General features: G+C 43.4%; 6 protein-coding genes and 1 non-coding gene across 7 annotated transcripts; 2 read left to right on the forward strand and 5 right to left on the reverse strand.

The window, feature by feature from the left end:
- Nucleotides 1-177: 177 nt before the first annotated feature.
- On the forward strand, nucleotides 178-4,651 carry BCR41DRAFT_356826 (Metalloenzyme, LuxS/M16 peptidase-like protein). The gene is made up of 20 exons (XM_022024726.1): nucleotides 178-370; nucleotides 428-455; nucleotides 559-605; nucleotides 715-812; nucleotides 851-972; nucleotides 1,068-1,220; nucleotides 1,496-1,699; nucleotides 1,804-1,835; nucleotides 1,956-2,255; nucleotides 2,372-2,434; nucleotides 2,514-2,546; nucleotides 2,576-2,902; nucleotides 2,934-3,069; nucleotides 3,181-3,241; nucleotides 3,273-3,486; nucleotides 3,576-3,812; nucleotides 3,892-3,969; nucleotides 3,990-4,127; nucleotides 4,148-4,323; nucleotides 4,425-4,651. Exons 1-20 carry the CDS (start codon nucleotides 353-355, stop codon nucleotides 4,531-4,533), a joined length of 2,574 nt encoding a protein of 857 aa, XP_021879819.1. The 5' UTR covers nucleotides 178-352; the 3' UTR covers nucleotides 4,534-4,651.
- A 1,412-nt stretch (nucleotides 4,652-6,063) lies between these two features.
- Nucleotides 6,064-6,136, reverse strand: BCR41DRAFT_t100. Its single transcript has one exon. It is a non-coding gene; the product is annotated as a tRNA-Asn (tRNA).
- A 6,509-nt stretch (nucleotides 6,137-12,645) lies between these two features.
- BCR41DRAFT_108545 (hypothetical protein) lies at nucleotides 12,646-14,800 on the reverse strand. Its single transcript, XM_022019366.1, has one exon. It carries the CDS (start codon nucleotides 14,479-14,481, stop codon nucleotides 12,817-12,819), a length of 1,665 nt encoding a protein of 554 aa, XP_021879820.1. The 5' UTR covers nucleotides 14,482-14,800; the 3' UTR covers nucleotides 12,646-12,816.
- Nucleotides 14,600-15,491, reverse strand: BCR41DRAFT_108539 (hypothetical protein). Its single transcript, XM_022019365.1, has one exon. It carries the CDS (start codon nucleotides 15,337-15,339, stop codon nucleotides 14,719-14,721), a length of 621 nt encoding a protein of 206 aa, XP_021879821.1. The 5' UTR covers nucleotides 15,340-15,491; the 3' UTR covers nucleotides 14,600-14,718.
- Nucleotides 15,492-15,834: 343 nt separating this feature from the next.
- BCR41DRAFT_356832 (metalloprotease ATP23) lies at nucleotides 15,835-16,779 on the forward strand (the record flags this gene model as incomplete). The annotated part of the gene is made up of 4 exons (XM_022024727.1): nucleotides 15,835-16,126; nucleotides 16,223-16,294; nucleotides 16,336-16,478; nucleotides 16,610-16,779. Coding segments are annotated over exons 1-4 (632 nt in total), but the record flags the coding sequence as incomplete, so codon positions are not given.
- A 63-nt stretch (nucleotides 16,780-16,842) lies between these two features.
- Nucleotides 16,843-17,888, reverse strand: BCR41DRAFT_108565 (hypothetical protein). The gene is made up of 3 exons (XM_022019367.1): nucleotides 17,744-17,888; nucleotides 17,287-17,650; nucleotides 16,843-17,182 (listed from the first exon to the last, which is right to left on the reverse strand). The coding sequence occupies exons 1-3, from the start codon at nucleotides 17,849-17,851 to the stop codon at nucleotides 17,100-17,102; spliced, it is 555 nt and encodes a 184-aa protein (XP_021879823.1). The 5' UTR covers nucleotides 17,852-17,888; the 3' UTR covers nucleotides 16,843-17,099.
- Nucleotides 17,889-17,931: 43 nt separating this feature from the next.
- On the reverse strand, nucleotides 17,932-20,471 carry BCR41DRAFT_356835 (WD40-repeat-containing domain protein). Its single transcript, XM_022024728.1, has 11 exons — nucleotides 20,343-20,471; nucleotides 20,126-20,263; nucleotides 19,894-20,024; nucleotides 19,732-19,873; nucleotides 19,487-19,616; nucleotides 19,262-19,388; nucleotides 18,969-19,119; nucleotides 18,701-18,930; nucleotides 18,314-18,598; nucleotides 18,093-18,194; nucleotides 17,932-17,998 (listed from the first exon to the last, which is right to left on the reverse strand). The coding sequence occupies exons 1-11, from the start codon at nucleotides 20,398-20,400 to the stop codon at nucleotides 17,972-17,974; spliced, it is 1,521 nt and encodes a 506-aa protein (XP_021879824.1). The 5' UTR covers nucleotides 20,401-20,471; the 3' UTR covers nucleotides 17,932-17,971.
- Between the last annotated feature and the right edge of the window lie 119 nt (nucleotides 20,472-20,590).

Consider the following 20,590-nt stretch of genomic DNA (forward strand, 5'->3'; position numbering starts at 1 on the left):
CTTCATCCTTTCGGACACGGTCACGATTTTTTTGGTTATAAACGTGCCAACTGAAGCGATACAGATTATTAAAAAAATATATAGAAATATAAATATATCAATATTTTCCCTGGTATGCTGCGCTTCATAAAGCATATTGCACTTATTGCCTTGATTTACTCCTTGTTACCTCTTGTGTGGCAAGATGTTCATTTCAATGAGTTGCCTTTTGTTTGTGGACCATCACACTGGAAAGGCAAACTTTAGAATGGTGATGTGACTCGCTTGTTCATGCTGTTTGTTTAATTTTCGACATAAACTCTTTAATATTTGTCCGGCGACGCAACTTCATTCACCAAAACGCACTAAATTCATGCTTGCTGCTGCAAAGGTTGCAGCCATCCGGAAATAACTGCGCGCACGCCAGTCTCATCCTTAAATCGTACAGACTGGTCTTGCTACTCTTTCCACAAGTGGTATGGAAGTGTGAGCGTCGAGGAAGGCATGGATACATATGGCTACGCAGCTTATAGAGCTAATAACTGACGCTTGTGAGATGTTGCTTATTTGTCACTATAGAGACATGGAAGCCTGGAAAAACACTGTGTGGATATAAAGTGCTCGAGGTATGGTTGACATGTCTAATTAAACCCGATGCTGTATCATGCCATCCCATCAATATGCGCATTATACAGAAATACTGGAAATTTGACCTATTTTGTTAATCGGAGATAGACTCGACACATTAAGGAGCTGGAACTCGACGCTATTCGGCTAAGGCATGAGAAAACAGGAGCAGAGCATCTTCATATCTCCCGAGATGATTCCAAAACGTCTTTGGCATCGGATTTGCCACGCCTCCAGAAAATAGCACGGGTGTTCCCCATATTCTCGAACATACGACACTCTGTGGCAGTCGATCTTTTCCAGTGAGAGACCCGTTCTTCAAGATGTTGAATCGTAGCATGGCTACGTTTATGAATGCTTTCACAGGTTTGTTTGTAGTTCATTTCAATGATTGTCATTAATATTGATTGGGCTTGAATCGACGTGCTTACGCACAATATATTCAAATATCGATTGACTAGCAAGTGATTACACTTTGTATCCGTTTTCAACAACTAATCCCATTGACTATAAGAACTTGAGGGACGTTTACATGGACGCTGCATTCTTTCCGCATCTCAGGGAGCTGGATTTCAAGCAAGAAGGATGGAGGCTAGAACATGAAGACCCCAATGGTACTTTTGTTTTGTCTATTATTTAAAGATTGGATATTGTCGGTGTCAAAAGTTGACTTTGGATAATAACCGTAAAATTTGTCTCAATGGGCTGGTTGATTCTAGACAAGAGTTCCCGATTGTTTTCAAAGGGATCGTGTATAATGAGATGAAGGGACAGATGGCAGATTCAGGATATTTATTTTGTCAAAGATGCAGCAGTTCATGTTCCTGGAACGACTTATGCTAATAACAGTGGAGGGGACCCTGCTTATATCACGGATTGACACACGAAGAACTTGTTCGATTCCACAAAACTCACTATCATCCAAGTAACGCTAAATTCTACAGTTATGGCAATTTTCGTTTGGAGGATACGCTTGAGGCTATCAATTCAAAGCTACATGAATTTTCTCCAATCACGCCTCCAGTCGTCGATAAAGTCGTCAAGCCTTTCGAGAGCCCTCGGCGAATCAATCTAACCTGCCCTGTCGATCCTAGTACGCAAATATTCGAAGAAGTATATGGGATAGAGTGTTGCATAACCTTTCGAATATTGATCTGACTGACTTTTTTTTTTTTTTTTTTTTTTTTTTTTTCTCAGTGACGCCCCCTGAAAAGCAAGCCAAGATGTCAGTTTCTTTCTTGCAAATAAGGCTACTGTACGCGTTTAAATCTCCTCGATGCGATACTAATGAAGAACATCCGTGAGATATACGGGGAAAATTGACGAACACTTTTGTTTATTGGGTTTAGGATACTTTTGAAGGGTTTGGCCTCAGAATCCTTTCAGATTTACTTACAGATGGCCATGCCTCACCAATGTACAAAGCTCTAATCGAGTCTGATTTGGGGTCAGAATACTCTTCGAACACTGGATACGATGGGTCAACCATGATGAGCTCACTGTCATTTGGCGTTCAAGGGATGAAAGTAGAAAATGTGCCCAAGGTAGAACAGACCATCATCGCAGTCCTTGAAAAAGTCAGAGAAGAAGGCGTCGACCCCAAGCGTGTCGAAGCCATTGTTCACCAGATGGAGCTTGGACAGAAACATGTATGAAATCGGTTCAAATAGAGTCAATGCTGTTTACGCTCTTTTCCACTCGGAAAGTACACCAATTAATTTTATCTTCTTTAACAGAAAACATCCTTTTTTGGAATGGGTCTTAGCAAGGACTTTCGTCTGGCTGGTTCAATGGCTGTAATCCATTGGATCTTTTAGAGCTTAATAAGGTTAGCAAACATAACAAATATAATGCGTATTGTTTTCAGAGTCGCTGCCTAGACTGACACGCAGCCTTTTGTACCCTAGAACATTGATCGTTTAAAATCCGAGTTTCATCTGGTCCATTCTTCCAAAACTTGATAAACAAGTACTTGTTGAATAACCCACACAAACTCGTATTCACTATGGTTCCCAGCACTGACTATGGAGCAGAAGTCGCAGCTAACGAGATGACGCGCCTTATGGGCAAGACTAGTGTTCTAACCAAGGCAGACAAGGAGGCTATCTATGAGCAAGGCCAGGCATTGCTCAAGAACCAAGAAAAGATTGAGGATGTTTCATGTCTTCCGACTTTAAAAGTAGATGATATTTCGAAGAAGACAAAGATCTTTTCATTGGAACATAGCGCCGTAAACAGCGTCCCCGTGCAATGGAGACCCACCTCAACCAACGGTATCACTTATTTCCGAGGATCAGTGTCATCTCAGAATTACCCCTGACCTAAAGAAATATCTACCGCTTTTCGCTGATTCTCTAACATCTCTCGGTACGCATAAGCGTGCAATGAGTGAGATTGATGACGAGATCAGGCTACACACAGGTGGAGTCCGTGTTGCGCCTTTCCTTTCCACGAATCATTCTAGTAAGTTATACTTCTGCTTGGCTTGATTGTATTCTAGCTGAGCGGTATTGTCATGATTATTAAAGCCATTTTGCCTTACTTATTTCCCTTCTATGATCATGAACTATATAGCAATTGACAGGACTGAAGAGGGCCTGTCCTTCAGCTCTTATTGCTTGGACAAGCAAGAATCGTATGTACGATCTTATGGGCGCGCTCATTAGCGAAACAAACTTTGACAATACCGACAAGCTCAGAACTTTGATTAAAGGGTACGTGAGCGTGTATCAAAGAGAAATCTGTTCAAGCTTTGCACTGAATTTAATTCGATCGACCTCAATTGTTTTTGTAGAATGCTTCGGCTCTCTCCAATTCCGTTGCAGACTCTGGACATGCTTTGCTAGAACCAATGCTGGTTCGCGCTTGACACCTGCTGGCGTAAGTCATTTTGGATATAAACAAATAATAGTATGAGCGTTAAATATTTACATGTGAAGCTAATGCATACTGTTGTTTTTATTATCTAGTATGCTTCTGAGATTTATGGTGGTATGACTCAGGTTCAATTCATGAATTCGCTTGCGCAAATGGATGACCTCACTGAAGTATCGCAACGTTTAAAGGAGATTGCTAACGTGGCAATCAAGCGTTCCAGCCTAAGACTTGCCGTTACCTGTGGAGATGATCAAATGTCGAGCAATGAGAAAGTTATCGGACAATTTATTTCACGTCTTGATGCTAGCCCTGTAAAATCTTTTTCCCAGGTAAGATGGATTAATTTAAAGTGTTTAAAAAAAAAAAAAAAAAAAAAAATATCAACACCATTTTATTGTCAATTATTAGCTTGAATTCTCGCCATCGTATGAAAATTCCTTCTTTGGATTACCATATGGTATCAATTCACTGCAAAATGCCTGCGCGGTGTACATTACACACATGAGGATGGGGCAAAGCTTCAGATCCTTGCTTCACTCATGTCGAACTTGTTCCTGCATCGTGAGATTCGTGAAAAGAATGGTGCCTATGGTGGTGGGGCCGGCTACTCTTCTACAGGCGGTCTATTTCATTCTATTCTTATCGTGATCCTAGCCCCAAGAAGACGCTAAGCACTTACGAAGACTCTGTTCGTTGGGTGCTGGATCGTAAGGACTTTTCTGATCAAGAGATGGCAGAAGCAAAGCTATCAATCTTCCAACGCATGGATACCCCTGTCAGTGCAGCTGAAGAAGGAATGATTATATTTTCGGAGGGTATCACAGATGAAATGCGTCAAAAGTAAGTTTTAGAAGAATGAAACAAAAGGCCCTCGAGATAACAAGGAAATGCCTCCTGAACACTTGACTAATGATACTCTCTCTTTCTTTCTCTTACAACAGCCGTCGTGAACAGCTTCTCAAAGTTACAAGCGATGATGTCAAGGAGGTGGCTAACCGCTATCTACTCAACCAGCCATCGAGCCATTGCATCCTTGGTGACGAAGAATAATTTTTTCACTCGTTTTTCTTTCAGATAGAATGCAATAAAGCATCAAACCGCGGCACGGCACGGACATTAAACTAGCGAAAATACACGCGTGTATCCGATTTTAAAATAAAAAGATCAGTTGAAGTTTATTCATACATTTCAAGGGCAGAGCGACTAGTGGCCATCCTTTACTCGGGATCACTTAAACTAGTAACCGTATTTGCCACACATGCCGCAGTCCTACGAGCTGCATGCTGTGTAGTCTTGATCGATATCGATGTTCATCACTATCATAGTTGCCGGACCCATAATACTCATCGTCCGAAGCAAATGCGCTATATTTGTCCCCATAAAGGAACAAGAAGCAAGTGAATGTAGTAGAAAACCTATGCAACCATCGCTCTATTAGGATTTTAAAGAACTGGAGCATTCTACGTCCATGCATCCATGATAGGACTTTGTACGTGTCAGAGTCCTTTGGGAAGAGGTAAAGTATAGATCCCCAAGATTCAAGTACTACCCATACCGCTTCAAAAATCCACATCCTTTCGAGTAGAAGGATTCGGTTCGATTGGCTTGAGATGTGTCGTCGCCTTCTTGATACCATCTGTTATTCGGACATCCTATTTCCTATAGGTTAGCCATTCCTATGTGTAAAGATCATCTCCCCACCAATCTTGCAGTGAAGGAACGAATGACTAGAGATACAGCGTTCTTGTGAAAGAATAAATGTTAAAGGAAGAATACAATTAAGGAGCACGAGTGGAAGGAGTAATGAAAGTAAGTGATAGAAGTTGGGAACAAGAGAGAAGCTGAAGGAAGTTGAGGAGTATGTTTATGTATGTGCCCATTCTCTGGAGCTCTTTTTCTCTTGATTCATCTACTTCATGTCACCACAATGCGCTTGTATCGTGGAAAAAACGTGTCTCTTGTAAATTCATTCTTTGAAGAAAAGACATCTGCATGGTCCTTACACACCTTACTCGCATGCCCCTCCCCCCCCATGTAATAATCTAAAAAAATTATCGCACGACCAACGTACACACTGATTTACACTACTTCCGTCTCCTGTGCAAATAACCTTCATGGAAAAAGATATTGGATTAATCTAATTGGCAATCCAAGTGCAAATATAGTCAACTTTGAAGACTTTTTTTGGCAGCCCAGCTGTCAAGGAACACCCTCATGATTTGGCAACCTACCTAGCGTTATTAGCCTATTTCTATTATTTCTGTAAAAACTCTCGTATCTCGTTTACTGAGGACAATCCTGTTTTTGATCGTGATATTCAGCTACAATCCAGTGAGGCACATCAACATATTTTGCGATCCTAATGCTTCCTGTCTATTGACATTTTTATTTAGAGGAAGCCCACCAATTAAAGGCGGGTTTTAATTAAAAAACTGGGATAATAACCCCGTGCAAACAGCTTATTATTTGGCAGCCCAGCTGCTGCCGCAAAAAAGGCTGCCAAATAATGGTAAAAATTACTATTTGTACGGGGCCGTGCAAATATCATCACCCCGAATAAAATGCTACCAGCAAAATGTACGCTCCTGGGTGGCTTGAACCACCAACCTCCTGATTAACAGTCAGACGCGCTAACCAATTGCGCCACAAGAGCCTGAAAATTGTCGTAAATGACGCCTATTCATTTACCTAAATATGTATTTCCTTTCAATTTATTATTTCCTATCATCCTATTTTCTACCATTTTTAAATAGTATTTAAGTAGCTTTTTCCTTCACTGCAAGAGCAAACAAGCCAATGGCTGAGTAGTAAAACTCGTCAGGGCACCCCCCTGTCTAGCCCAGGGGCCGGGTTCGAGTCCTGGTTAAGGCACATAAAGTGAAGCAAACATGTGCCAGGTCAGGGATTTGCTTGAGTTTTATACTTTCTCTCCGAGACAGCCTAGTGTTCTCCGCTAAGGCTAAGATCGTGGGTGCACTACCCTAAGTCGCCTGGCTGGCCACATGTCTTAGGTTTATATTCCACCCCCAGCCGAACCAGCGGTACATCTGGCAGCATCCCCCATCACCCATTGACTAGGACAGCGATGATCACAAAGTTTGACGGAGTCCAAAGTAGAAATTTCAGACCAATTCCGCAAGATTTGGTCCACATGCCAGTGGATTTGATCGAATAGAAAAAATTAAAAGTCGTCCTTAGCTAGAGTCGGCACGCCAGCCTCCGCGGCTTTTCACGGGCGCAACAGGCCACATCGGAAGGATGGACTTCGAGTACCGATCACGGTGTACATTGGTAGAGAAAAACATGGATACGAATTGGCTCTTCACAGCCATCCCGTGCGAACTTTGAGAGTTTCGCTTGTTTCATAGTTGAGGGCGATATCATTACTTTAGAGCGAGATTATGAAATAAAATTCCTCACCTCTGTGGGTTCTTGTTAACAGGAAAAAAAAAAAAAAAAAAAAAAAGAAAAAAAAAGCTTTTTCCTTCACTGCAAAGAATCTTCTTCTTATTCGATGCCTTTTGCAGGTGAGTTTATCTTCATTATTCTCATTATGAATTCTCAGAAAATTAGCAGTTATTAAATGACTCTCTTCTTATTATCGATGCCTCGTGGTCCTTGTTATCAAAAAAAAAAAAAAAAAACTTCTTATTATCGATGCCCTTTTGCAGCATCCTCAAAATCATTCAAAGCATTACTTAGGATCACTATCGTATCCCAAAACCACGAGGCTCTTGCCCAATTCTTCATTTTTCATCATTACCTACTAGTTTCCAGAGATCACTAGTAGATGCTCTACGACAAAATCGAACTGGATCTAAACTATTTAATACGGAAGACATCAACATCGAGTGACAGATTAAGGAGTAGAGATGCGGACCGGTGAAGTGGACCAGATGAGGCTTCCGCACTCAGCGGCCCATGACCTGAGGGTCCTTGCTCAAAAAAAAAAAAAAAAAAAAAAAAAAAAGCCTTCCACACTCGGAAGAGACCCAAAGGCATCTCCAGCATGGTTCCACAATGTTCAAAATGCCCTTCATGAGTCCCTTTACACACACAACTTTATCGAAGTATGGTGTAGAGACAAAAAGAACATTCTTCAGAGACTAGACGAAGAGGAAGAGAGAGATTTAAGGGAGCTCCAACAGCTAAATGAGGCTGAAAACAATGAGAGAGCAGATGAACTACTCACAGAAGACAATATGTTGGAGGAGCAGCCCACTGAGGATGATGAGGATGATGAAGTTGGATATATAAGTTACCTCAGTGACGTGGAAGAAGACCCCAGAGAGCCACTTGATCCCCTAAGTGTAGAACAGCGGGAGGAAAGAGAAAGAAGAGCACAGTGTTACATACAAGAGGGTATGCAGGAGTATGAAGGATACACTGAGTCTGATCGCGAACTCCAAAAAGAATACTTGCGAGAAAATTTTGAAAAAAGAGAGCGTTTGAGAGAAAAAGAGCGCGAAGCTAACGAGAGGCATAGGCTGTGGAAAGATCCTCAAGGAAGGAAAATGTTACAATTTCGCGACCGTTTGGAAAGAGGGAAGAGGGAGCAATGGTTGCTAAGAAAAATAGAGCAAGAGAGGAAAAAAGAAGAGGCGGAGAGAAGGAGAGTGTGGCGACGTGAACAGTGGGTGCAAGCCAAGCAAGAAGCCGCACACTCGAAGGCTATCGAAAGAGCTCGCCGTCAAGAACGCCTACGGTTACAGGCTAGGTTTCAAAGGCTCGATGAACAAGGAAGAAGAGAACAGCGACGACGAGCGGCTTTCAACCGAGCAAGACGTAGAGCACAAGAGCGAAACAAGATACGTGGACGCCATGAACTCGATGAACAAGCTCTCGATAGGAGGCTCAGGACGAAAGCGCAAGAAGAGATGGACTCCTCAAGAACAAGGAATAATAAAATCCCAGAGGGTCATCATCGGTGGTTTGGCTCCTCTGAGTGCCTAGGTGTAGAGATCCCACAGGTTGACATGGACAATATACTGCGTCAAAGAGAGAAACTATCAACGATGAGTCAGCTAACACTTTACTCCGATGGGTCCCTTGAAGAGGCAGGAAGAAGGGCGGCGCGGATGGCTTTCGGGTGGTGGCTCAGATAGGCCCAGAAAGCTTCTCAAATGTAGTTTCAGGTAGAGTCGATGGGTATGCTTCATCCACCAAGGCAGAGCTAGTAGGACTGTACGCAGCCATTCTAGTCAGTCCCCGTAACGTTCCAACGACTGTCTACATAGACAACATGGCGGTAGTGGTTCAGTTCAAGGACCTTGCTCAAAAGCGAGAAGCAAGCACTGAACGGCAGCGATTGCGATCCAAGTACGCAGTGTGGTGGGCAGCCATTTCGAGAGCGCTCTTTAAGCAGGGCGGGAAGGTAACTGTGAAATGGGTCAAGGGCCATGCTGGGAATAGAGGCAATATAAGGGCAGACCAAGCCGCCAAAGATGCTCATTTTAGCGAAATGTGGACAATCAAAGACTGGAACACAACGATCTGCGCTGTCACGCTATTTTCGAGAACGAGGTGGTGGAGGATGATCTTAGACACCTGCTAAAACTCCAATCAGCAGTGAGAACACATTACTTGTGGGCGTCTCAGAACAGAGTCAGGAATTATATTGCAGACTGGCGAGAAGTAGAATGGAAAGCAAGCCTGCATATTCTTCACGATGGCAACACGCCTAGAGGCCTCTTCACCAGCCCAGCAGATTGTCACAAGAGAGCGCACAGAATAAAAAGGTCCATGGTATGCTTCCTACACTCACTTATATGAGGCAGTGGCGACCGGACCTGTATGAGACTGACATCTGCAGGATGTGTGAACAGGAGCAGGAGGACATAGAACACCTCTGGCGATGTCCCATGACACTGGACGAGCAATTGAAAGGTTGGAAGCAGGCCATAGAACTCATCACGAAGGATGGCAAAAGAGCATTAGTGAAGGAGAAGAAGCTCTGGGAAGACAAACAAGGGAAAACACAGGAGCCAAACCTGAATAAAGGAGGCCCTCGTTTACACCTGTAGCCGACAACGTGATTTGGGGCTCTTTGGAAGCGATGTTCAAGGGCGTCAGAGAGATTCGACATGCGAGCACTCTGTTTGGTGAGGAAGATGTGGATATGGGACGGAGGAACGAGGGTGAGATGCCCACTGGACTGTCCAAGACTTGTACCACGGTTTGGTGCCGAAGGAACTGATACAAAAATGGAAGACGATCTTCAGAACCACAGCATCGATCTCAAGGTACATTGTTTGCCGCTTTGTCAAGTCAATCGAGGAACTCGGCAGGACTGAAATCTGGAACAGACGCTGCAAAGTCACCGTCAACTGGGAAAGAGACAATGGTATCACCTCTGTGAGCAAACGCGCCAGGGGACGCAACTGTGTTGGGAGGCACAGACGTAGCAGAGGTGAATTCTTTGGCTCTCACCAGGGACAACGACGAACAGCAGATGTGAAGGCGATCAGGACTGAGGCAGACCGGCGAGTGGCGGCAAGCTACCGGCAGCAGGTGGAATTGGCGATTATGGAGCGCCTGGAAAGCTGTAAATTTTTGATGATTGAGGACAGCGGCTAAAGGATGACCTTCGCGCACAACAGGCCAAGTAGGGAGTAGAGCCGTGCCACAGGTCCTCTGGGACCAAGGAAGTCTACTCAATGCTGACGTGGTTTATGAACAGGATGTAGTACTGTGGCAGTATGACGATGCGGCTTCGGTCGATTATTGGATACCGCTTTATTTGCGACCCCAGTAATGGGGCAACCCATTTATAGAGCTAACATCTAAATAAATCCTACATGACCTCGTGGGTCCTTGTTATCAAAAAAAAAAAAAAAAAAGCCTTCCACACTCAGTGGATGATCGAGTCCGGGACAGCTACCTTGGGAAAACTAAACTGGACGTGGTAGAGCGGCTAGGTGGAATGGAGCTTTTGATGACTATGGATAGCGGATAATTTGTCGTGTTGCGCAACAGGCCACACCGGAAAGGTGGACTTTGAGTACCAACCACGGCGGTCAGGGTTCCATGACCCGAGGTCCTTATCAAAAAAAAAAAAAAAAAAAAAAGTGAGACCTTCCGCGCTCAGCGCCAGCAAATCATATAGGAGCAGTTATTGAACATTTTTGTACAACAACGGAGACGCCAGCCGGCCGCTATCAGCCGAGGGCTCGGCAGGACTGAAATCTGAAACAGGCGCTGCAAAGTCACTGTCAACTGCAGGAGACAATGGCACCACCTCTGTAAGCAAACGCGCCAGGGGACGCAACTGTGTTGGGAGGCACAGACGTAGTAGAGGTGAATCCTTTGGCTCTCACCAAGAACATCGACGAGCAGCAGACGTGAACGGGATCAGGGCTGAGGCAGATCGACGGGTGACGGCAAGCTACCGACAGTAGGTGGAGTTGGCGGTAAATTTTTGATGATTGAGGCCTACGGCTAAGGATGACCCTCGCAAATAAATCCTACATGACCTCGTGGTCCTCGTTATAAAAAAAAAGTACTAATTCTATGACCATTGACCTTGTCTGCATGTCGATCTCTGAGGTCGCGAGCGAGGGGACAAAGATACGCGAGTGACTTGTTGACAATACAACCCCACGTGTCCTCTCTTCAGGCGGGTCCATGATAAAGGTTGGTTCTACCGATGTCACTATAGCTTTCGGTGTCGTTGACAGACCTCAAGCGGCGGCTACCACAGTACAAGGTCGGATTGATGGGTTTGCTTCATCTGCCAAAGCGGAGCACATAGGCCTGCTTACTGCTATCCTCTCTACCCCTCTAGTAAAGATATTTGTGTGGAGCTCGACAACCAGGTAGTTGTGATCCAATATCAACAGCCTGTCAAATCTCGGCACCATATATTGCCTAGGAAACGTCCTCAATGTAACTATGCTGGGCTTTGGGCAGTAGTCTACTAACCCGTCAACGACAGACCAGGGTCAGTTGAGATAAAATGGTCCGTGCTCATAGCAACAGCGCTGGCAATGTGTTTGCTGATATGGTGGCTACTAGAACAGCTAGAATGGCTTCTGCACCTTGGAAAGCCGATCTCAGTGCTCAATCTGATATCCAACACTTTGCATACTTTCATGGCCAATTGATTGAACAGGGCTTCGTCAACTTCTCAAGCAACAAACCATCATCCGATGGCAAACAAGCATGGACAGCCCAACGATGCACAAAGAGAGCGATCTGTAACCTTGACGATATGGAGTAGCGATCAACGCTGGGTCGATAAACACCCTGTGCACTCTTTCCGCAGCAATGCCAAGGATCATATCAAGAAGCCTCAATGCCTTGAAAACCGCAAGACTGGACTCTATAAATGAGTTATTGCGGTCTTGATCGCACTCAATTCTCAAACTACACCAGCATGAGTGGTAAACTGAATTTTGTTTATAGGAGTTCCGTAGCCATACTACTTTCCGTCCGAGCATAACCCTGCTTGATGATGCGGAAAAGTGAGCCTCAAAAGTCAAAATATAGGATGAAGTCCAAAGGAGGAGATCTTCTTATTTATCCAAATCAACTAAAAGCTAGTATACATGTAGTTAAAGGGTTCCAAGGTACCAAATGTGAGCAAATGCCATAAATTTTATTATAGTATGCTTGCCGGTCTTGGGAGGCTATGTTTCTCCATGGCAGTACGCAACGCCTTTATCCAGAGCTGCGTCAAATTTTCATCCCAATTAGCAGATTGCTTCACCCCACTCATCTTGGAGGATAGTTCAGTTGAAGGCAATGATTCAATTAATCCATATGTCTGAGCAGCCTCATACAACACTTGTACCATGTCATATGATGATTCTATTCCGTATGCACGGCCATCTTCATGAACAGCCCAAATGCAGCTGATAACTCTCCTGACTTGGCGTAAAAGCGTATAGCATCCGCAGCTAAATGCTGAGTCAAATGGAACCCGGAAAGGATCAAATCTGTCGACATATCCCGTCCATAAGCAATCTGATCTTCCACATGCAGCTGTGTCATTAGTTGTTGGTATAAGTCGGTCAAAGTAGGTACATTTGATGGAGAGCTTGGAATGATCGCCGTGGGAGAAGCGAGCGTTACAGCGGCCTTGCGAATTAAGGATGTTACGGCATGGTCTGGCGATCCCTGACCATCGCCCTTCGGAAAGTCCTATTTCTAACATTTTCAGACTGTCGTAATAGTCGATAAAATTCATAGCCAACAGCTCCCTTCCTCGTTTACAGCTTTTGCCCAACAATTCTCGGTACATGCTCGATGCCACGCGACTAGGATATCCAGCATCTAATGCTTCCTTTAGTAGTTTTAGTGTTGATTCGACACCATATCGATCTGCAAATGAATTCATAAGAAGTTGAAAAGTCTCTGGATGACGAGATGCGTGAAGGGATCCATCAGACCTATCCTCTGTATCACCCAAGACGAGTGGCAAAGTTCTTGGTACAACTCACGAGCAAACAGTCGATCTCGGGCCCTTAATGCGCCACCAAGGAGGATGTTCCAAGTTTGAGCATTTGGACGTATTTTCTGTGATGACATGATCTCTAAGATGCCAACAACTGTTGCTGGTATTGAGTGTCGAACAGCCCCTTCGAGTAGAGCATTGATGTGCTTGATCTCGTTTGCTATTCCAGAACGATCCATCTCCTCAAATACTTTGATAGCCTCTGACAGGTTCTCTGAACGAACATAGGTCAGCATCAGTTGTAGGTACATTTCGCCATCTCGCTTCACGCCCAGTCCTTCGAGTATTGATAGTATTCTTCGTGTCATGGGGGGCTGTCCGTATGCTGCCGTCAACTTCAAGACATTGCGGTACATGTGGACATCAGGCTTGACGCCATGGTTCTCAGCCAAATTACGAAACAGCTCTACTGACTCGTCCAACATGTCACTCTTAACCAAGCCACGTAACAAACGGTTCAAGGCACTGATAGATGGTACATGATTGTCTCGCAAAGATTTGTCCAATACCTCAAGGGCGGCTCCGAATCGATGATTCATCGTTAGATCAATTATGACCTTTTCCGACACGTCTGCTGCCAATGGGAGTTCCTGATCGGTCAGCTCCTGGATCATATCCTGAACGCGATCAAAATCATGGTCATTACTCGCTTGCCTCAGAATCTCCTGAAGCCCAAGTTCTGTCATTATTCTCCTTGATTCAATCGGGCTTTTCGCGCTATTCTGATCGTTTAGGCTCTGTAAAACGCGTTCAATCTCGATATTATGTGTTTTTGGTGAGCCAAGTTGGGTCCATTTATTCATTTCAACTAAACGCCTCATAAACCCCATAGCTTTCTGTGAATTTTTGTTAGCTGCAATGGATCGAATTAAATACTGAAATTGGATCTCATCAAGAGCATGTCCTTTCTCAAATAGATCGAGCGCCAATTCCATGGCCAGTGGGAACCCATGCTCATCCCGCCCCAGGCATATGACTTCAATTAATATAGGATTGATGACAGCCTTCCATCCCTCGATTGAACTAGGAGTCCGAGCAGCAATCGACTTCCCTTGCGATGTGGCAAGGCTTTGTATGGCTTGTTTTCGTCGTCTCAGGAACTCTATCCTTCCATCAGCCGCCTCCATATCCGTGGTGTTTCCTCCAGTACTCCCGCTTGTCACAACAAGCGGTGTTACATCTAGAAGATCGATACCACTTTGCTGCTGTTGAATGGAGATATATCGATCTATAACCGAGCCAAGTAACTTTACTGTCTTCGTAATCTCATCAGTATGGATATAGCTTTGAATGGCATATGCAATCGTAGCGATCGAAGGTAGAGGCAAGCTCTTTTTTTCAGACTCCATCTGCTTCCAAGCCTTTATCCCTGCATGCCAGTCCCTTTCCTGAAATGCTGTGGCAAGCCAGAGACGATAGAGATCTGCATTGCGAAGGACTTTATGGGCTTTCATGTACTCAATCGTATTTTCCACAAGCTCTGATGGTGATTGAATAATAGGCAAATCCAGCCCATTTGTTTGTTTTGTATCCTCTGATCGCATATTTGACTCTGAGTGATCCAGGATGGACTGCTTCCCATTAACAAGTGTGTGTAATCGAGCCTCGGTGAGTAAGATGTATGATTGAGCACTGCATTTACGTGCTAACTTTGGATTACCAAGGATGGTAGATGAACTAAGCTTAGCATATGATAGTCCTTATGGTGTGAGAGCCAGAAAATATAGGCGTCCCAATCAGCCGGTGTAAGTAAGTTAATGTGTCTCGATGTGAAAAGGATATTATAGAGTTGCTGAAGCGCTGGCAGTGGTGGGACTATGGATGATGGTATACGGTGCTTTTCCATTAATGCTCTGTGATATGTCGTTACGTCCCAAGTGGGACGAGTGAGTATAAAATCGATCTGGATATATTAATAATCTCAAGTTATCGAGAGCCACGACCGCCTTCTTGATATGTATTGCAGCTGAGGAATGGCGAGGTTGTCTTATTGACGTATTCTTTTTTTTTGAAGACTTCACAGAATTTACGACAATGTTGGGGGTATTATGAGTGTTTGATGGCGTACTGTTTGAAAAGAAGTCAGCTAGTCTGGAGCCACGAGTCCTTCGTGAGCGCTGCGGACTGCTATTGTCAGTGGAAGGCCGAGTCGCGGCACTAGCTTGAAGGTTTTGCGCATTAGATGCGCTTGAGGTGTGAGACTGGCGATATTGTCGGTATCCAAAGCGATTTGTAGTCGAGTTCAATATCTTACACTTTGGCGCAAGTACGTTCAAAGATTCAAAGAAATAACTTGTAGTGCAAATGCACTGGCTTAAAGACCGGGCACGTAGTGGGGTTACGCGTTTGTTGGGAACAGCATTGATTTTTTGCAAACGGTGTCGCCTCGAAAGATTGATCATATGAAAGCTTTGAAGTTGATATTTCTGAAGACAATCTATGTGTCTTCATGCGCAAATGTTGTCGCGGAGTACTGAATGGCAAGTTAGCTGGCGATGTTCCATGTATTGAATGAGACTTGGGAAGGGAGCTGATAACTACAGTTGGCCATTGAATAGCTCTAGATTTCGACATGTTGTATCTAGGTTTATGCTAAAAGAGTTGTTCATAAGTGAGTGGATATCCTATGCTCTTTTGGAATAGTGAAAAAACAATTTCGCACCTGGTCTCGACAATACCTTCAGACGCAGCAGTTAGAGGCCATTTGTCATAAAACTTGTAGTGAATGGCGTAGAGACGTGCTGGGTAATGGAGGTGGTTGAAGGCAGGCACTTTTCGCCCTGCAAGTGTTGAGTAAACACCAAGCCCCGCCGGATCTATTCCTGTTCCCAAAATGGTAATGTTATATAAAAACAGGACATTGAAGTAGGACATTGAAATAATTTTCATTAGTTGCAGCATTACAACAAACCAACCAGCCATCCCCATTCCAACTATTCAAAATGGCACAAGCGCCCACGGAAGTGCCTGTAGAACAGACGCCGAAATCATTTGAGTCCTCAACCTGGGCAACTGCGAGCGGAAGTGCCTCAGAGAAGGAAAGGAAGGAAAACAAGTCATTTGAACGCTGGAGAAAGACTCTCTCACTTATTACTGGTATTGGTCTAACCCCTGAAGAATTCCAAGCTGAGGTTGATAAAGCAGATCGAAAGCAATGTGAGCTTCACAAAGAGCGTCTTATTAAGAGCAGTAGGTTACAGTTTCCCCCTCAGTTTGTAAACTTGATAAAAGCGTCACAGAAAAGGTGCATGAACTCAAAAGTGTCCTTGATATTAATTATCTTAGGTCCGGGCGTACGGTTCATGATGAGCAATTTGGCAAAGGCTGGCTGCCCACTGACCAGAGAGATGCTCGAATGTGTTCCTTGCGACAAGATAAATCTGGTGGATTCTCCAAAGATCATGGTATCATGCTTTGTCAAAATGGATTTTTCAGTAAAAAACACCAGGAGCACACAATGATTCATGAGATGATACATATGTATGACCATTGTGTCTTTAATGTCGAGTGGGACAACCTTCGTCATCATGCGTGCAGTGAGGTACCTTTTTTTTTTTTTTACACCTGTGTAGACGGTATTTTCTTAGTGTACGACACAATTTTTGTTCGTCTTTTTTCTACTACTAATTTTATTTTAATGTTATCATCATCATTGTTCATATGTCGAGCTAGATTCGTGCAGCTGCACTAAGTGGAGATTGTAACTGGTTGCGTGAGGTGAGACGTGGAAATTATACGTTTACAAAGCAACATCAAGAGTGTGTAAAGCGACGCGCTATTCTTTCGGTCGAGGCCAATCCTGAATGTCCATCTCGCACTGCAGCAGAAAGAGCTGTTAACGGGTTTTTGAGTCTTGTTACAATGATACACGGCCTTTTGATGAATTTTACTGAAAAAAAATCCTCCTTTTTCAATCAGAAAAAACTAAAATAAAAAAAAACATAGAGTACTAGTCTATAACAAACTCTTCTCGTTTGCATGGTTATGAACCCAATGTGTAATCGTTTCAGCCACAGACACAAGTTGTCGCACCTGCTCCATTGGGACACCCCATTTCTTGCGCCATAGATGTGGCTCTTCAATTGAGGAGGGACATTAAGCGGTACTAGTACCGCTACCAGACATAGCTCCGTCTCAGGGATAGATATTATTGAGGTGTCACTCAACACTCTTCCATATGTGTCAACGAGAATGCTTTGCACCAAATCTTGACTGCTGTTTCCAATTTTCTAAGGATCGGCTCGGCTTTTTTTTTTTTTTTTTTTTTTTTTTTGTTAAAAGGAAATTATAGGTTAATAAAGCATATGATCTTTAGTCACCAATAATAATGGGATGGTTTTCGGACTTACTGTGATGCTGATAAATAGCCTGAAAGAGATCCCGGCCACGCCTATAGTATTCTTCAGGAGTCGTAGCATTTTTCGGTCCACGCACAGGCCCATGGTTGTTCACAGCTGTTACTAGATCCGGATCAAGCGCGAAATTCACAGCGCCAAGAGCATTGATGCCATAGGGACCGCCGCACAAGGCCGATCCTTTATAAAGCGCTTCCCGAAGCCTACGAATGAAATGTACTTGATTTGGCAAGATATCTGAAGAGGAAACGACAGGAGTCAGTGAAATCGATAGTGACCCTTCGGCAATATCTGTTAAAGCCTGTTGGACCAGCGGGATGAGTAGCTTGGGGAAATTGGCTCCTGCCAGCGTGCATGCCTATTCAGAAAGTGAGGATTTATGAGAGTTGAGCATATTACGTTTTTTAAAAAAAAGATAAAAAAATAAAAAAAAAAATAAATAAAAGCCTACGATTAGAATCGGTCGCAGTTCTGCAGGCGATAGCGAAAGTGCATTTCTCCATGAAGTAATGAGCGCTGTCGCCTCAGTGAGCAGGGATGTATTGTCAGCAGATGACATGAGTTTTTACAGATCAAGAGTTAATGAGAAGTGTACTTTTTTAGGTTCATTACGTTTTCAAAAATATTCTTTATATGAATGTGGGTATCGATGTTTACAGAGCTATTATAAATGCAACCATTAAAGCTTGACATGGGCGACTACAAGCTATTGAAAATTAAATATAACGTTCATGCTAGGAATTAGTAAGGCCATCAGAGTCATAGTCTACCACAAGCACTATAAGCATGTTCTTCCTTACAGTGCCGTTGGCCACACATGCCGCAAGTTTGTCTCCTGTGCTATTCCAGTCCACTTCAAAAATCCCGCCTTCTCCTTGATATGTCTTGACAAGTGCTCCATCCTACTCAAAAAAAAAAAAAAAAAAAAAAAAAAGAATAGCAAAGTATTTTTTTGGGTTAATAACATGCCTTAAAGTAAAATATCGAAGGAGTGGCATGAAATCTTAAATGATTAACAGACCTGCACTCTCCATATATTGATTGTCGTGTCTGGAGACCCAGTGGCAAGATGTGTACCAGTTGGATTGAAAGCAACAGAGTATACTGCTTCGGTATGTCTTGAGAGGACACGAAGGTTATCGCCATTTCTAGCATCCCATAGTCTCACTGTCATGTCGAACGAGGCTGTCGCCAGAATCCTTGGCTCCTTTGATGATGCTTCATGAGGTGCCCACGTCATATCATAGACAGCTTCAGTATGATTCGTAAGATCAAATAGACATTCGTCCCGCGACATAGTCCAAATCTACATGAAAATGATCGAGTTAGAGGGTGATGGAGGAAAAAAAAGAAAAAGGAAAAAAAGTATATCGACATCAGACTTTTTGAATACAAAAACCAACACTACCTTTGCTGTTTTATCATCTGAACACGACGCAAGAAGTTCTCCTAAAGGGTCCCAGCGAACAGCGTTTACTTCGTCCTTATGTCCATCAAACACCTTGACGGGCTCAGAGCTATCTACTTTGCATACATACACTTTCCCATCAGACGATGATGTCGCGAATGTGGTGTTGTCAAGCCAATCTACATCTAGTACTGCGCCAGTATGAAACTCATGTTGCTGTCTAGCGTCCCCTGTTGTAGCGTCCCCACAATCGTAGTGTGATCTAAACTTCCTGTGAGGATATAGTTGCCTTTTTTATTCCATTTTAGAGCAAAGATCGGTCCACGATGTTGGCTCATCAAATATCTCAGTTGTCCGCGCTGCGTCCAGATTCGAGCCTGTCCATCATAAAATCCTGTAGCAAGAAGTGTTCCTGAAGCCTATCCAGAAAAATAAATAAATAAATAAATAGGTATATTAGAATAAAATAATAATCTCATGCGTCTGTAAACTCTTCTTAATGATTCTAGATGAAAATGATAGGTTTTCGAGCCTTGCGACTTGCGTGCACATTAGTCTTACATTCCAATCCATTGTCGTGACATCTCTATTGCTGTCTGTTAATGCTGGCAGATGCTTTAGCACAATTGGTTCCAGCAGGGCGTCATCGGTGCTACTGGGTATTTGCCATATACGAGCCGTTGCATCCCTGACCTAGTAATTGTATTAAAGAATGATTGGAATATTAGATAAAGATATGATCAAGATGACTGCGCAATTTTCGCATTCTGTAAATCAGACACATACCCGGATGCCAGCAATAAGGGTGAGGTAGGACTCCATGAGCATACAAATACATCCGCAGTGTGGCCTTTCAAAGTAATAGCATCGCTTGCTGGTATGATCTTCACCTCCGCCGCATCCATTATTTCCACAGCTAGTTTATCCCATAAATCACACATGCACGCGTAAAAAAAAAGAAGAGTAAGGTGTCCATTCTAATATACATTTAGCATGAGAGAATACTCGACATTGGACATACGCGTGCCAACAGGAAACATCCTCAACTTGGTCAGTATCTACAATGGGGTCGTCATCCTTATCATCTTCATCAAGTTCTGTTCTCAGGCGCTTGTCTCGACCTTGTTGCTGCTCTCGAGGCCGTTTACTCTCTTTTCGATCTCGTTTATTACCCTTCCCAACTAAATCATCACGCCTTGATTTTTGCCTTGCTTATCACAGCGATGAGGTCCAATAAGTGCCACTGGTCCCGTACATTCCCGTTCAGTTCCATCCTGGTTTTGATAAGTCGTAAATGATAGTGATGGAAAATTCATGGCAAGGTCTTGTTAAAATAATGTGTATCGAGAAGTAAAATAAAAATTACACTACAAATTAGATCCAGGGCACGACATTGAGAGATTCAGGTCTACTTACCTCATTAACATTGAAGCTCTAAATCCATATACAGTAAGCCTTTTTGAATCACACTCACGAGAGCACCTGGTTGAACATTTGCATTCCGATATTCAGACTTGTGGATATGTGACTCATTCTGAAAGGAAAATCCTGTATGAACAAATCCTGAAATAGACGAGTGGTATGTGTTATTTTATAAAATCACGTTGGTGATACTAGTGATGCCCTCAAAGCGGAGCCTTACCTGACTCTTGAAGGTACCGAAAAATTAGATAGTTGATTTCCTCACTGGTGACGCTCATCCTGTATTTTTTTTTGCAATAATACAAATACGATGACTTTAGTTGTTGAAGACTGCGTGATGCGAGACGGGTTAGATGAATAAGTACCTTTAGTAAAAGGGATTTTGCAAGCCTAAAAGATTTTTTATGTTAGTTTGCGATCAGGAAGGCTATGCTTTTCCAGGAGATAACTTGCTTCCGTTGTAGTAGC

The sequence above is a fragment of the Lobosporangium transversale genome (genome assembly GCF_002105155.1).
Source record: "Lobosporangium transversale strain NRRL 3116 chromosome Unknown BCR41scaffold_27, whole genome shotgun sequence".
NCBI classification, from domain to species: Eukaryota; Fungi; Mortierellomycota; class Mortierellomycetes; order Mortierellales; family Mortierellaceae; genus Lobosporangium; species Lobosporangium transversale.